General features: G+C 42.1%; 1 protein-coding gene across 5 annotated transcripts in view; it reads left to right on the forward strand.

Annotated features, from left to right (window-relative positions):
- Positions 1-14144, forward strand: part of Eprs (glutamyl-prolyl-tRNA synthetase) — a 66944-nt gene that overhangs the window by 25505 nt on the left and 27295 nt on the right. For 2 of the 5 annotated variants that reach the window (XM_030254860.1, NM_001357474.1), the window contains 7 exons: positions 138-197; positions 436-456; positions 7442-7552; positions 9109-9245; positions 10139-10346; positions 11473-11585; positions 12301-12418. In XM_030254860.1, coding sequence (XP_030110720.1) covers positions 138-197; positions 436-456; positions 7442-7552; positions 9109-9245; positions 10139-10346; positions 11473-11585; positions 12301-12418 — 768 coding nt within the window. Of the gene's footprint in view, positions 1-137; positions 198-435; positions 457-7441; positions 7553-7611; positions 8526-9108; positions 9246-10138; positions 10347-11472; positions 11586-12300; positions 12419-14144 lie in introns of those variants that run through there. The other 3 variants (XM_017320653.2, NM_029735.2, XM_011238908.3) reach the window with 2 other exon arrangements.

Below are 14144 nucleotides of genomic sequence, written 5' to 3' on the forward strand. Positions count from 1 at the left end.
CTTGGTATTTATATTTTTAGTTTATAGTTAGCATTCACATGGAGGTCAGAGGGCACACACCTTTACTCACTGAACCATCTTGCCAGCCCCTCTACGTGGCGTTTCTTATCCTTAAACTATTCTTATTGCTTTTCTAGGGCTCCTCAAGGTCTGTTGTGAACATGGAATGGGACAAAATCTGGGCGTTCAACAAAAAGGTACATGACCTCCGTTGGCTCCCTGGTGTGCTTTTGCAGTCGTCCTCTGCACACTGTGACCACTGTGCAGGCTGTGGCGAAGGGAAGGAGCTCCTCCTTTAATGGCTAAGGGTAGTAAACATGGTAATCACCCGGCAAAGAGCAATTACTGAAGCAACAAACTCAGACTTACGGGAAATGGTAATAGTTTTTCCTTATCTTTTACGAACACTCTGCGTTTCATTTTTCTGCTTTCAAGCTGCGAGCTCTCTGTAAGAAGGTATCACTTCATACTTGTATTGCCTTAAACATAGCTTTTAGCATAGTACATGTTACAAACTGAGGAGTTATACAGCTTTGAAGCACAATCACATTTCTGTAAAGACTTGCACAATCAAACCTGTTGACAGTGCATCATCCCTAGTTTGCCAAATATGTCCTCTGTTTTTTGTGGCAAAGGGAGACTTGGCTAACTTCATTCCACTGTTCCCTTGTGTGCTGAGAGGACATAGAAGTTTAAAAAATTGCATATTGTATTGTGTTGTAATGAAGGTTTGCTAACTATAATTGCTGTGCTTTCAGCTTGAAAAAAAAAAGCTTTCTTAATTGGACAATCAAACCAGGAATCATGCATATTGACATTGTTACCCCGATGGGGAGCAGATGCTTGGACACTATAATAAGGCGGGTCGTTAGAATGCACGTTCTGCCGTGCGGCTCCTGTGATTGTGACCTGTAGATCCTTCCTTGGTGTTGCTGCTTGGTTGTGCTGATGTCTTGCCTCACGTAGTTGCTTGTCTCGCATGCGTCTTGAATTTAGTTTTTTACTTTTAGTGACCTTTCTATATATTAAGGAATCATTAATTGGTTCTTTCTGTTGCTGCAGTTACTACTAACAAACACAAGTAGAATTTACAAGGAAGTTAACTTTTGTGTACTTCTTTTTCTTTCCAGATGAATTTTTTTCAATAGTTTATTTTTTTATTCACTTTATATCCTTAACACAGTCCCTCCCAGACCCTTCCTTAAAATCTTACAAGTCCCTTCCCCCATTACACCCTCCCTTTTTCCTCAGAGAAGGGGAGCCCCCTTGGGTACCAGCCCACCCTGGGACATCTAGTCCCAGCAGGACTGGGCACATCCTCTCCCACTGAGGCCCAACCAGGCAGTCCAGTGGGGAAGGGGATCCAGTGGCAGGGAACCAAGACTGAGACAGCCCCAGCTCCATTTGTTAGGAGACCTACATGAATACGAATCTATACATTTGCTACAAATGTGTAGGGGGTATGTCCAGCTCCTATATACACCCTGGTTTGTGGCCCAGGCTGTGAGCCACCATCGTCCCAGTTTAGTTGATGCTATAGGTCTTTCTTTTCTTTTCTTTTCTTTTCTTTTCTTTTCTTTTCTTTTTGGTTTTTTTTTGTTGTTGTTGTTTTTTTTTTTGGTGTCCTTGACCCCTTCTGGCTAGCTCACTTATATCCCCAACTCTTCTACAAGACTCCCCAAGCTCCACCCGATGTGTGGCTGTGGGTGTCTACATCTGCTTCCATCCACTGTTGGATGAAGCCTCTCAGGAGACAGTTATGCTAGCCTCTTGTCTGCAAGCATAGCAGAGTATCCTTAAGAGTGTCAGGGGTTGGCTTTCAAGTGTCAGGTGGAATGGGCCTCAAGTTGGGGACAGTCATTGCTTGGCTGTTCCCTCAGTCTCTGCTTTATCTTTATCCCTGTACATCTCGTAGGCAAGACAAATTTTGGGTTGAAGGATTTGTGTGTGGATTGATGTCCCCCTCCCTCCTCTGGAAGTCCTGCCTGGCTACAGGAGGTGGCCAGTTCAGTCTCTGTATCCCCTACTGGTAGGAATGTCAGGTAGGGTCACCCCCATAGTCTCCCCACATCCTCCCTCCTCCTAGGCCTCCACTAGTCACCAGAGATGGTCCCTACCAATTTTCATTCTCACTTCCAGCCCTTTCCTCTCTCTACCTCCTCTCTTGTCCAGTTTCCTCTCTCCATCCACCTGTGATGACGAGTTTTCCCTTCTGAGAGAGAGTTGTGCATTCTCCCTTGGGAACTACTTATTACCCAGTTTCTTTTGGGTCTGTGGATTGTGGCATGGTTATTGTCTTAGGGTTTCTATTCCTGCACAAACATCATGACCAAGAAGCAAGTTGGGGAGGAAAGGGTTTATTCAGCTTACATTTTCCACATTGCTGTTAATCACCAAAGGAAGTCAGAACTGGAACTCAAGCAGGTCAGGAAGCAGGAGCTGATGCAGAGGCCATGGAGGGATGTTCCTTACTGGCTTGCTTCCCCTGGCTTGCTCAGTCTGCTCTCTTACAGAACCAAGACTACCAGCCCAGAGATGGCACCACCCACAAGGGGACCTCCCCCCTTGATCACTAATTGAGAAAATGCCTTACAGCTGGATCTCTGGGAGGCATTTCCCCAACTGAAGCTCCTTTCTCTGTGATAACTCCAGCTGTGTCAAGCTGACACAAAAATAGCTAGTACAGTTACCCTGTACTTTATGGCTAATATCCACTTATTTCTTTTTTAAAGATGTATTTATTTATTTTATGTATATGAGTACACTGTAGCTGTCTTCAGACACACCAGAAGAAGACATCAGATTCCATTACAGATGGTTGTGAGCCACCATGTGGTTGCTGGGAATTGAACTCAGGACCTCTGGAAGAGCAGTCGGTGCTCTTAACCACTGAGCCATCTCTCCCTAATACACACTTATAAGTGAGTACATACCATATGTGTCCTTCTGGCTCTGGGTTACCTCAGGCAGGATGATATTCTTCCATCCATATTGCCTGCAAAAATCATGGTGTCTGTTTTTAATAGAAGATTTATTTGTGTACTTTTTTAGATATACAACTTTCATAGGTCTAAGTCTTAGTCAAGCTATATGTGTTTGTTTATTTCAAATATATGGACTCTTCCCTTTACATTCCTCCTGGCAGAGATACTGCTGGGTTTTTGTATGACCCTATGGATCTTGCTGTCCATACTCTAGGCATGCAGGATGGTACTCGGGTTTTCTTCACTTGTCTTCCTGTGATTGGACAGGAGGCTTTGGTCTGTTTTTTTTCTTATAAGAATTTGATTTCTTCCTGTCATTTGTTTTATTTTGTCTGCTCCCCCTCCTACATGTATTGACCCCTGGTTCTCAGAGGTTCTATGGGGTCACCGAATCCCTTCCAGTGTTCAGGCACTACACATGTTCTTTAGTTTGCTCTTGGAGAAATCTTTGTCAGAACCTATGAACCTCTGGTGGTGTCCGTTGTTTTGTGCTTTAGGGTAGAGCTGTACACCCAGATCTCCTCCTGTCTCCCAGGGGGTTGTCTTTCCTTTCTTTCTATGATAGGTTACCTGTTTCCTGGACAGCTTTGGTTAGTTTTTTTGTAGTGGGTCTTTGTGGTATCCAGCTGATCACCAGCACCTGGGTTTAAGTGGTCCTGGCTTAGGCGCCCTGGGAGCTGGGTCTGTAGGCATATGTGCGTTACCATGTTAGCTTATAGGCATGTGTGCATTACCATGTTAGCTGCCCTTCTTTCTTAACATCCTTTCTTGTGTGCTCCACCACTCTGAATGGGATAAAGAGATCCTACTGAGACCTTTTTTTTTTTTTTTTTTTTTTTTTTTAAATGAAAGTAAGTTTTTTTTTTTTTTTTTTTTTTTTTTATAATTTTTTTTTTTTTTTTTTGATTTATTTATTTATTATATGTAAGTACACTGTAGCTGTCTTCAGACGCACCAGAAGAGGGCATCAGATCTCATTACGGGTGGTTGTGAGCCACCATGTGGTTGCTGGGATTTGAACTTCGGACCTTTGGAAGAGCAGTCGGGTGCTCTTACCCACTGAGCCATCTCACCAGCCCAAGAGACCTTTTTTATATGGCATTTTAAAAGTAACGGGCTTGTTTGTTTTTGTTTTTGTTTTTTTAGAGGAAGGCTTCATTGTGTTGCCTAGACCAATCTTGAACTTGCAGATTCAAAGTACCACCCACTTCGGTCTCCTGAGTAGCAAACAGGGTCTTGGTGCTTACCGCAGCGTTAAACTTTGGACCTGCTAAGTGTGATGGTTTATTTCTGGGGCTTTTCTGTCGCCCAGAATCTTACTGCCTCAGTCTATGGGCCACCATGCCTGTCTATGACCTGTTCTTTTACTTGGAAATTGTAGTATACCTTAGTGTGGTTCTGTTTTCATCTGTATCCATTGAAATGACATGTGGTTCTAGCCTAAAATCATTCCTTCAGTTCTGAAGTTCAACACACACTTCCCTTTGGTTCTTTTTAGACAGTTCTACTGTGTAGCCCTGCCTGACCCTCAAACTTACAGTGATTGTCCGGTGTCTGTCTTTCCCTCTCAGGTACTGCAGTTGCAGGCGTGGGTAAATCCTGCTTCCTTCTTTGCTTCCCTGCCTGTCTTCCCCCCCCCCCCCCCCCACTGGCACACAGTGCATGTGGTTACCACCCCACCACTCAGTTTCGTGCCAGCCCTTCCTCTCTCTGGACGCGTGCAAATGTCACCTCCAATTTTATTTTCTCTCTTGATTGATGGCTCTACTTTTTGGTATCTATGTAACTTTCTGTTAAATTTCTCATTTTTACTCACATTTCAAAGATCTTCAAAGTAGCCTTCTATGCATGTTCCATGGTTTCAGCATTAGTATGCCATGTCATCTCTGTTTTACCTGTTCATGTTTAATATGGGAGAATGCAGGAGTGATGGGAAATGTTAAGAGCAGGGGCTGAGCTTTTCTGTAGGATGAACTGACTGGGCCAGTGAGAAGACCCCATGTTGTAACTTCAAAAAAGAGAAAGGTTTTCACTTTTAAAAGTTTGTTTTACTTTATGGGTACAGATATTTGGTTTGTATGTATATCTGCCCCATATGTGTGCCTAGTGTTCATAGAGGTACCAGATCCTCTGGGACTGAATTTACAGCCAGTTGAGTTACCCTGAGTGTGCTGGAAATCAAATCCAGGTCCTCTGTAAGGGTAATTAGTGCTTTTAAGCCTTGAGCACCCCTCAGATCCCCATGTAGTAAGTTCAGACCTTTCTTTTAGCCAGCAGTTTTCCCAGAGGAGCTTTTTGTCAGCCCTTGAATGAAGGTCATGGCTGTCGGAGAAGTCTGGAAAGGGTGGGCACACCATTCTCATCCTCTCCTTGTTCCCTCTGTTCTTGTGTTGTCTGTGTGGTGCTATCCACGGGCTCGTGTGTGACATGCAGTTCCCAGCTGCTAGCTGTCTACTCTTGGGTGGTTGTAGGTGTTACCTTCTTAGAGAAGGTGTGGTACAGCCAGGCCCCTCTCTTAAATGCTCTACAGCCATGATAACAGTGCTTAAGCATAAACCTGGAGACCTTTCAGAGTCACCCTGCAACATCCTTCTGCCATTCTTTTAGGCCCCTCTTGGAGTTATTTGAAAACTACTGGTCCACACTGTTAGAATTATATAGCTTTAGAGCTAAAAGGGATCCCTCCCTCTTTCTTTCTTTCTTTCTTTCTTTCTTTCTTTCTTCCTTCCTTCCTTCCTTTTCCTTTCCCTTTTTCCCTTTTTCTCTTTTTCCCCCTTTCCCCCTTCCCCCTTCCCCCCTTCCCCCCTTTCCCCCTTCCCCCCTTTCCCCTTTCCCACCTTCCCCCTTTTCCCCTTTCCCCCTTTCCCTTTCCCTTTCCTCTGAGGCCCTGTTTAGGTTGCCCAGACTGCTCTCAACTTCTGGGTTGAAGTGATATTTCAGCCTCAGCTTCTAGAGTCGTTAAAATTGACAGTTGTGATCTACCATTTCTGGCTGTGAATTCCAATTTTTCAAATAATTCATGGTTTTTCACATTTGCTTAATACATTTTGAAGAATGATTTTTAAAAACAAATTTCCAAATTTTGCTTAGACCATTTGAATCATACTTCTCTAAGGTAGCCTGAGACTCTGTACAGACAGCTACTCTGGGTGATTAGCTATCTATGGAAATGCCCCCCACCCCCATTTTTTTGTTGTGAGACAGTCTTTCCATAACCCTGACTGTTCTTGAACTTGCTAAGTAGACCAGGCCAGCCTTAAAATAACAGAGACCCTCCTGTTTCTGTGTCCTGAGCACTGGAATTAAATTCTTAAGTCACCATACCCTGCTAGGAAACACTTGACAGTTTTGCAGGTAAGGAAGTTAGTTGCAGCGAATTGGAATTAAGCTTCTTTGAGTTGTATTGTTTTTTTCAAAGACATTTTAGAGGCTTAAATATTACCTGAATGCATTTATTATTCATCTGTTTGTCTGTCTATCTATTGATTGATCGAGCCATCCATCTATCTATTGGGTCTTCCCCTTAACCCAGCCAGCCTCCCTGGTACAAGGACCACCAGTATGAGATACCAGGCCTAGCTCTTCATTTGCTTTTGTGATCATTTTTTCCCCAGTTTTTAGTATCTAAGCACTTCTATTGTCCTTGCTCAGTGGATACTTTTTACTGGCTCCAGAAGAAGAGGCTACTACTGTTTTGGAGCTAGAATGGGTTGTAGTACAGTTAAAGGATTATTATTCAGTTCATCTACAAATACTTAGTGAGAGCCTGTCCATGCCAGGCTCATGCTAGGTTTGGGAATATAGTGGTTTTTCTGTATATACATTGAGTGTTCTTTTCCCAAAATGCTTGAGCCCAGATGTGTTTCAGATTTCTTACTTTTCCAGCATAGAGCTCCACCTTGTGTGTGGCCTGTAGCGCAAAAGGATTCCTTGTTTGTCCTTGGACACCACAGAGTTGCCTTATTATAGTGATCTGATGGCATTCTGCTTTACATGGCGCTTAGTCTCTTACAGAAATGACACTGGAAACTCGTAATGTCTCTTGTCCTTCAATGGATCTCTCCAGAAGCGCAGAACTAACTACCAAGTTACCTTTAGATCTTTATTTATAAGCCTTCCAGGATTTTCCCTCATTTCTAATACTGCTAGGTTTAAAGATTACCTTCAAAATATGTCTCACTTGTTTTCTTCAGTTTCTTTTACTTGCCAGTCATTATTTTGGGGAAGGAAATCTTAAATCTTCTGTGTCTGTGGGTTTGTAATTTGTTTTTTCATTTTTCTTTAAACTTCACATGATAGTTACATAGTAAAGAAGTGAAGAGATAAGAAAGACTTAACCGATGAAACACGAGTAAATGCAGTAACAAAGAAAGCCACTTAGTGTTCCTGTGCTGTTACTTATTTTATTTATGAGGCCACTATACATCTCAGTATGCACATGAAGATGTTTGTTGCAGGTTATTGACCCAGTGGCTCCACGGTACGTTGCATTGCTGAAGAAGGAAGTCGTCCCAGTGAATGTCCTGGATGCGCAGGAGGAGATGAAGGAAGTAGCCAGACACCCCAAGGTTACCTTGCATTGTAATCACTGTAATACCTTCAGAGAGGAGCATGGCTTTGAGATATTTTCTATTTTCAAGTACAAGAACAAACATTTAGAATGTACGTGGGGAATATGCTAGGTTAGCAGTGTATCGGTTGTAGGTTCTCCAGGTAGTTGGCTAAGTTCCTAGTATCAGAATGAGTTCCCTCTTGTTGAGTGGTCCTTAAGTCCAATTAGAGAGAGCTGTTGGTTACTGCCGAGGTATGTGTGCCACTAATGCACCCCAGGGTAGCATACCATTCTGCTTACTGTTGTGGTTCATTAGCATTGTAGGTGGGTAGACTGTTGGTTGTTTGCTCCCTCTGAAAGCTTAGATGGCACCTTCTGGTGCCTTGAAACCTGTCCACAGGGAGCTGGCCTTCCAGGTCAGTTCTAACGGGGCTCTATATCTCAAATATATATGGTGTCTGCAGCAATAGGAATCTACCTCTAGGCGCTGGCAGTGAGGGCAGTGGTCAGTAACATAGGATGCTAGGAGTCTCTTGGACAGCTCTGTCCCACAACTCAAAAGGCAGCTTCCCACGCCTGCTCTTGGGTTTTTGTTAGGTGGACAGTTACAGTGTATGATTCCTTAGGATCTTTTCCGATGTCTTTACTCCCTCCTCCTCCCCAGAGCCCTCCCCATTTTTCCCATTTCTACTTTCTTTTCTTTGGGGGTGTGTGGGGGATTCGAGACAGGGTTTCTCTGTGTAGTCCTGGCTGTCCTGGAACTCACTTTGTAGACCAGGCTGGCCTCAAACTCAGAAATCCGCCTGCCTCTGCCTCACAAGTGCTGGGATTAAAGGTATGTGCCACCACTGCCTGGTCATTTCTACTTTCTTTAGCCTGTTTTTATCCTGCAGTGGGCCTTTGTTCTTTCCCTGGTCTCTGCAGATCACTTCAGATTATGCACTCATGTCTGGAGGGAGAGATGGAGCTAGGACCCTCAGATGAGAGAGGTATCTTTTTAGTCTTTCTCTCTCTATCATGAGAGCCACGTGGTGAAGCAGGATTGTTTGACTGCCTGCACGCACATGGTATTTGCTCAGAATTTGTCTTTAAAACACAGAGCTTCATACTTTTCTGCCAAATTGTCATCTGCTGTCTGAGAGTGTTCCGTGAGAACAGCTGTTCCTCCTTGTATAGAAAAGCAGTGAGACTGAAGATTGTGGGGCACATTCTGGTTGTGGGGTCAGTGCTGTGCCTTTAGCCCTGAAATCAGTGGTGGCTTTAGACTAAGGCTTTTTAGACAGGCTGCCAGGTGTAACTGTTGTAGTGATGGAGTCCTGTACCAGAGATAGGCTTCAGAGTGTGGGTTTTCTACTTTGAGTGTGGGCCAGTGTAACGAGTGTGTATTGCTTAAGTTCAAAGGATAGAATTGGGAACTCAGGTAAAACTTACCTGCCTTTCCTAGTTTGGCACAAACACATAGAATCTTTGTTTGTTTAAAGAGCACAGTGCGGGGTGGAAGGACTTACATGCTGCAGTCAGGGTGCCTTAGTGTGTCGCTTAACTCGCATCTTGTTTTCTTTGATCATTCAGAATCCTGATGTTGGTTTGAAGCCTGTGTGGTACAGTCCCAAGGTTTTCATAGAAGGGGCCGATGCAGAGACTTTCTCAGAGGGTGAGATGGTCACATTTATAAACTGGGGCAACATCAACATTACTAAAATACACAAGTAAGAGTTTTATTTTTCAACTATGTGGGGAAATCTTTCATTTTTATTCATGTATTAAACATTATCTAATTCAGACCCTGATTGAAGTCCTTGACACTGGTGCTCCTGACTAATAGTAAATTTGCCCAAGTGGAGACAATGACAATTTGGTTTTTTAGATTCATGCATTTTTATTTTACACATGTGAGTATTTTGCTTGCATGAATGTGTATGTGTGCTGTGTGTGTGCTTAGTAGCCCCGGAAATCAGAAGAGGGCATCAGATGATCTATAACTAAAGTTATAGCTAGTTCTGAGCTGCTCATCAGTTTAGACATTAGAAAAATAGTTTGTTGTTTTGTTTGTTGATAGCATCTTATCTAATAATTGCTCAAGGATCTTTGGGATAGGATATTTTGTATATGTAATATTTATATATTTTATTCTTAGTCAAACATTTAAAGTAGATCGGCCAGTGTTAATAATGATTTTTACTTTCTAGTTATTATTGTGTGTAACAGATTTCACAGCATTTAAATTTACTATGTTTAAGATTCATATAAGTTCTGAAATCTTAATTATGTAGTCAATAACGTATACTTGTGAGTAATTGTTAACCTAAGCATTGAAGGCTTATAATGGTTTAATAGCCCAGGTGACATTAAATTCCTGAGTGTGTTTATTTTCTTCAACAGATGTGTATAGATCTGTCGTCCAGTGAATTATTAGTATTCCCAATGTAGTTTGTGGCATTCATATAATTAATGTCTATCATATATATGTTAAAAATTAAAATAGATGTTTGATTGGAATTTTTTTCCAAAGAGAATTCTTTATTCACTTACTACAGAATAATATTACATTTCTAGCAGTTTACTTTCTTTTCTCGTTTTAATACTTTTCAATCTTTTGTAGAAATGCAGATGGAAAAATTACATCTCTAGATGCAAAATTGAATTTGGAAAACAAAGACTACAAGAAAACCACCAAGATCACTTGGCTTGCTGAGAGCACACACGCTCTCTCGATCCCAGCCGTCTGTGTCACTTATGAGCACTTGATCACAAAGCCAGTGCTGGGAAAAGATGAGGACTTCAAGCAGTACATCAACAAAGACAGTAAGGTAACTGGAAGAGACCAGGTCTCCTTTCTTACACAGATGTTAGCATTCTGAAAGCTAATTTTAAATGTTTTAGTTTCTTAGGTAAAATAGAAAGGGCTTGTAGAATTTATTAAACTATAAAGATGTACCTGGGCCTGGTGGCTCATGCCAGTAATCCCAACATTTGGGAGGGTGAGGCAGGAAGATCGTGAGTTCATGGCCAGCGTGGGCTACATAGTAAAATTGTCCTGAAAAGCAGATAGCCTAGCATGTACAAGACCCTGGGTTGAACTTCTGTACTGAAACAAAATAAATGGAAACAAACAAACACAAGATGTAAAGAGCCCAGCAGTGATGGTGCACGCCTTTAATCCCAGCACTCAGGAGGCAGAGACAGGCAGATTTCTGAGTTCGAGGCCAGCCTGGTCTACAAAGTGAGTTCCAGGACAGCCAGGACTACACAGAGAAACCCTGTCTCGAAAAAACCAATACACAAAACAAAACAAAACAAAAAGATGTAAAGAGTAATGTTCACACTTTATAAATGACTGGTGAAATGCAGTGAAGTTAAGTAACTTGCTTAAAGATAAAGAGTAGAGGTGGATTCAAACCTTGGATCCTGCTTGCTTACAGAACCTTCCAACTGCGTTTCCTATTTATTTTAAGAGAATACTTTCACGAGGTTGCGAGTTGAATTATACACAGGCTTCCTAGAGCTACAGTTCTTCAATGTTACTTTAAAACTGTGCTGAATGCCATTGCCTGTAATCCTAGCATTCCTGAGGCGAGACGGAAGATCGCTAGATCCAGGTTAGCCTTGGCTTCATGGTGAGATGTCTCAAAGCAAAGCAAAAACCAGCTCACTGATATACACACTGTGCTCAGGAATCCTCTGGTTTCTGCCCCCTCCGCACTGAATTACAAGTGTCCATTCCCACAGCGAGCATCTTCATGTGGGTTATGGCGATCCCACTCGGGTTCTGTGCTTTCAGGGCAAAGGGTTTCCCGAGTGAGCCAGTTACCCAGCCCTCGAGTAGTAAACTTGTGTTTTCAGTGAGCATATTCCAGCTGTTGGAATACTGCTGTGTTTACAGTTCCCTTAGTGTCCTGCAGTGAGAAGTACGTTTGGTTCTGTGTCATTTCACAGCATGAAGAGCTAATGCTAGGAGATCCTTGCCTTAAAGATCTGAAAAAAGGAGACATCATACAACTGCAGAGGAGAGGGTTCTTCATATGCGACCAGCCATACGAACCTGTCAGGTAAACACTGGGGACCTTTTTGTGTTTGTTTTATGGTCTTGAGGATTGATTGCAGTCTCATAAGCAGGCGCTCTACCCAGCTGCCTGTTAGATAAATGAGTATAACAACCAGACAAAATGTTTGAAATTCTCACAGTGATTAATTCAAAAGTTGAGCCTGACTAAAATACTGTATCTGATAAATTTCTGATGTTCAATTTGGTGCTCTATGTTTAATATTTCAGATGAGTAATTAATAAGTAGTGCACACTGGATGCTAATAAGTCATTCATTTCTAAAGTGAAACAACTTCCATTTCTCCGTGGGATGTAACTCCTAAGAGCAATGCCCCCCCAGACCCCCTAAATGCTGGAAGTAACCCGTGGGTACAGGTTGATGATAGCTGGTGTGGCTTTGCTGCTGTGAATCAGCAGGGCCAGAAGCACCCGTTACTCCCTTCTCTATGCAGAGGAAGGAGCTTGCTCAGAACCAGTTAGGTTAGACTCTCAGATAAGATAGTCTCTTTAGATCAGACAGCAGACCCCCTTTTAGATTAGTACAGGAGGGACCAAAACTGAATAAATCATACCCACTCTTAGTTAACTGGCATTACCACAAGAACGCACTGTGGTTTGAAAAGCATTAACTGTGTAGCATTGAATTTATCTAGTAATTCACCTTTAATTGCTATTTAGATAATTTTGTTCAAATAAACTTTTGACTGTTTTCTTTTTAGCCCATATAGTTGCAGAGAAGCTCCATGCATCCTGATATACATACCTGATGGGCACACAAAGGAAATGCCAACATCCGGATCAAAGGAAAAGACCAAAGTGGAAATCTCAAAAAAGGAGGTAAATGTTGACTTATACAGAGAGCTTGGAATCGGAGGGTTTGGAGTGTATCTCTTTAGACATGGCTGTCTTTGCTTTTGAGATTCTGAGATTGAAGAAGACAAGAAGTGCTGTTTTGCTGTTTTTTGTTTTGCTGTTTTTTGTTTTGCTGTTTTTTGTTTTGCTGTTTTTTGTTTTGCTGTTTGTTTCTATCATCCATTCCTATAAGATTTTAAAACATTTTGGAGAATTTTTTTTTAAGATTTATTTTTATATGAGTACACTGTAGCTATCTTCAGACACACACCAGAAGAGTCCATCAGATCCTATTACAGATGGTTGTGAGCCACCATATGGTTGCTGGGAATTGAACTCAGGACCTCTGGAAGAGCAGTCAGTGCTCTTAACCGCTGAGCCATCTCTCCAGCCCTACATTTTTTATTTTATTTTATTTTTTTTTAAAGATTTATTTATTTATTATATGTAAGTACAGTGTAGCTGTCTTCAGACACTCCAGAAGAGGGCGTCGGATCTTGTTACAGATGGTTGTGAGCCACCATGTGGTTGCTGGGATTTGAACTCCGGACCTTCGGAAGAGCAGTCGGGTGCTCTTACCCACTGAGCCATCTCACCAGCCCCTTATTTTATTTTTTTAACCTACATTTTTTAAAAGTAATTTTGTTATACCAAAAACTAAGATAGCCTAGACTCACAGAGCATTTAGGGGCTCCCCCTCCCTGCAGTACATCCTCTCTCTCTCTCACCCTTTCTCTCTTTCTTCTTTTACTCTGTTATTTTTTAACAGGATTCTTGTTGTTTGTACTTTTCTATCCCAACTACCTTGTATAGAAGAGCTCTCTCCTGTCATTAAAGGTCTGAAAAGCAGAAAGGAAAGGAAGTACTTAGAGTTAGCAGTGGCAAGAGTCCCTTTGCCTTTAGATGGTGGGCGATCTTACTTACTGTCATTTAGACCACGGCTGTGACCACCAAAGGCTAAACTGAGCTGAACATCTCAAGTGATTCATTCACCTGGGTATCAATTGATGGTGGCTCTGTGATAGATGCGGCCTCCATGATGCAGCCTCCAGAACATGGAGGCCGCTTGTGTTAACAGCTCAGACCTACAGAAGTGATGGTCTGGAAGAAAAGAAGCAAATCAACAAAAATCAGAAGTGTGTGCTCAGTAGGCAGAGGAAGGGCAGCATCGTCTTCATGTTGGCCTGGAAGATCTCAGAGTCAAATCTGCTGCGTCCCAGATTCATGGCAAGAGACTCACTTCTAGGAAGAAGGAATTTTAAAGAATGTATATATGGATATGGTTAGAAACCACAAACCCTAAAACAAATTCAAGTACAGTTGACCATCAATATTGTAGTGAGATTTCTGCAGTCTTAATGGTTTCTTTTTGATGTATAGATCCTTGGAGATATTTGCCTCCGGTAGAAACTGTTAATATCAAAATTGAAATCTGATCTAGGGCTTTTTGATGCATGGAGAGAGTGTGTGTGTGTGTGTGTGTCAGAGTTCTTTGCTGATGAGTAAATTGAGGCTTAGCTCAGTGTTTAAGGAATGGTAATGGTAAAGCAGGTCTGTGTTTTTCATCAACCTAAATGGGTTAAATGTACTTAACCTTTCCAGTAGCATACATGATTATTACATGATTATTTCATGTTGCCTCTCTGTCATGTGCTGTAGTGGTGATTTGTTCTTGACTGAATGGATGTGTTATACTTTGGTCTCCTAAAGA

The sequence above is a fragment of the Mus musculus genome, chromosome 1 (genome assembly GCF_000001635.26).
Source record: "Mus musculus strain C57BL/6J chromosome 1, GRCm38.p6 C57BL/6J".
NCBI classification, from domain to species: Eukaryota; Metazoa; Chordata; class Mammalia; order Rodentia; family Muridae; genus Mus; species Mus musculus.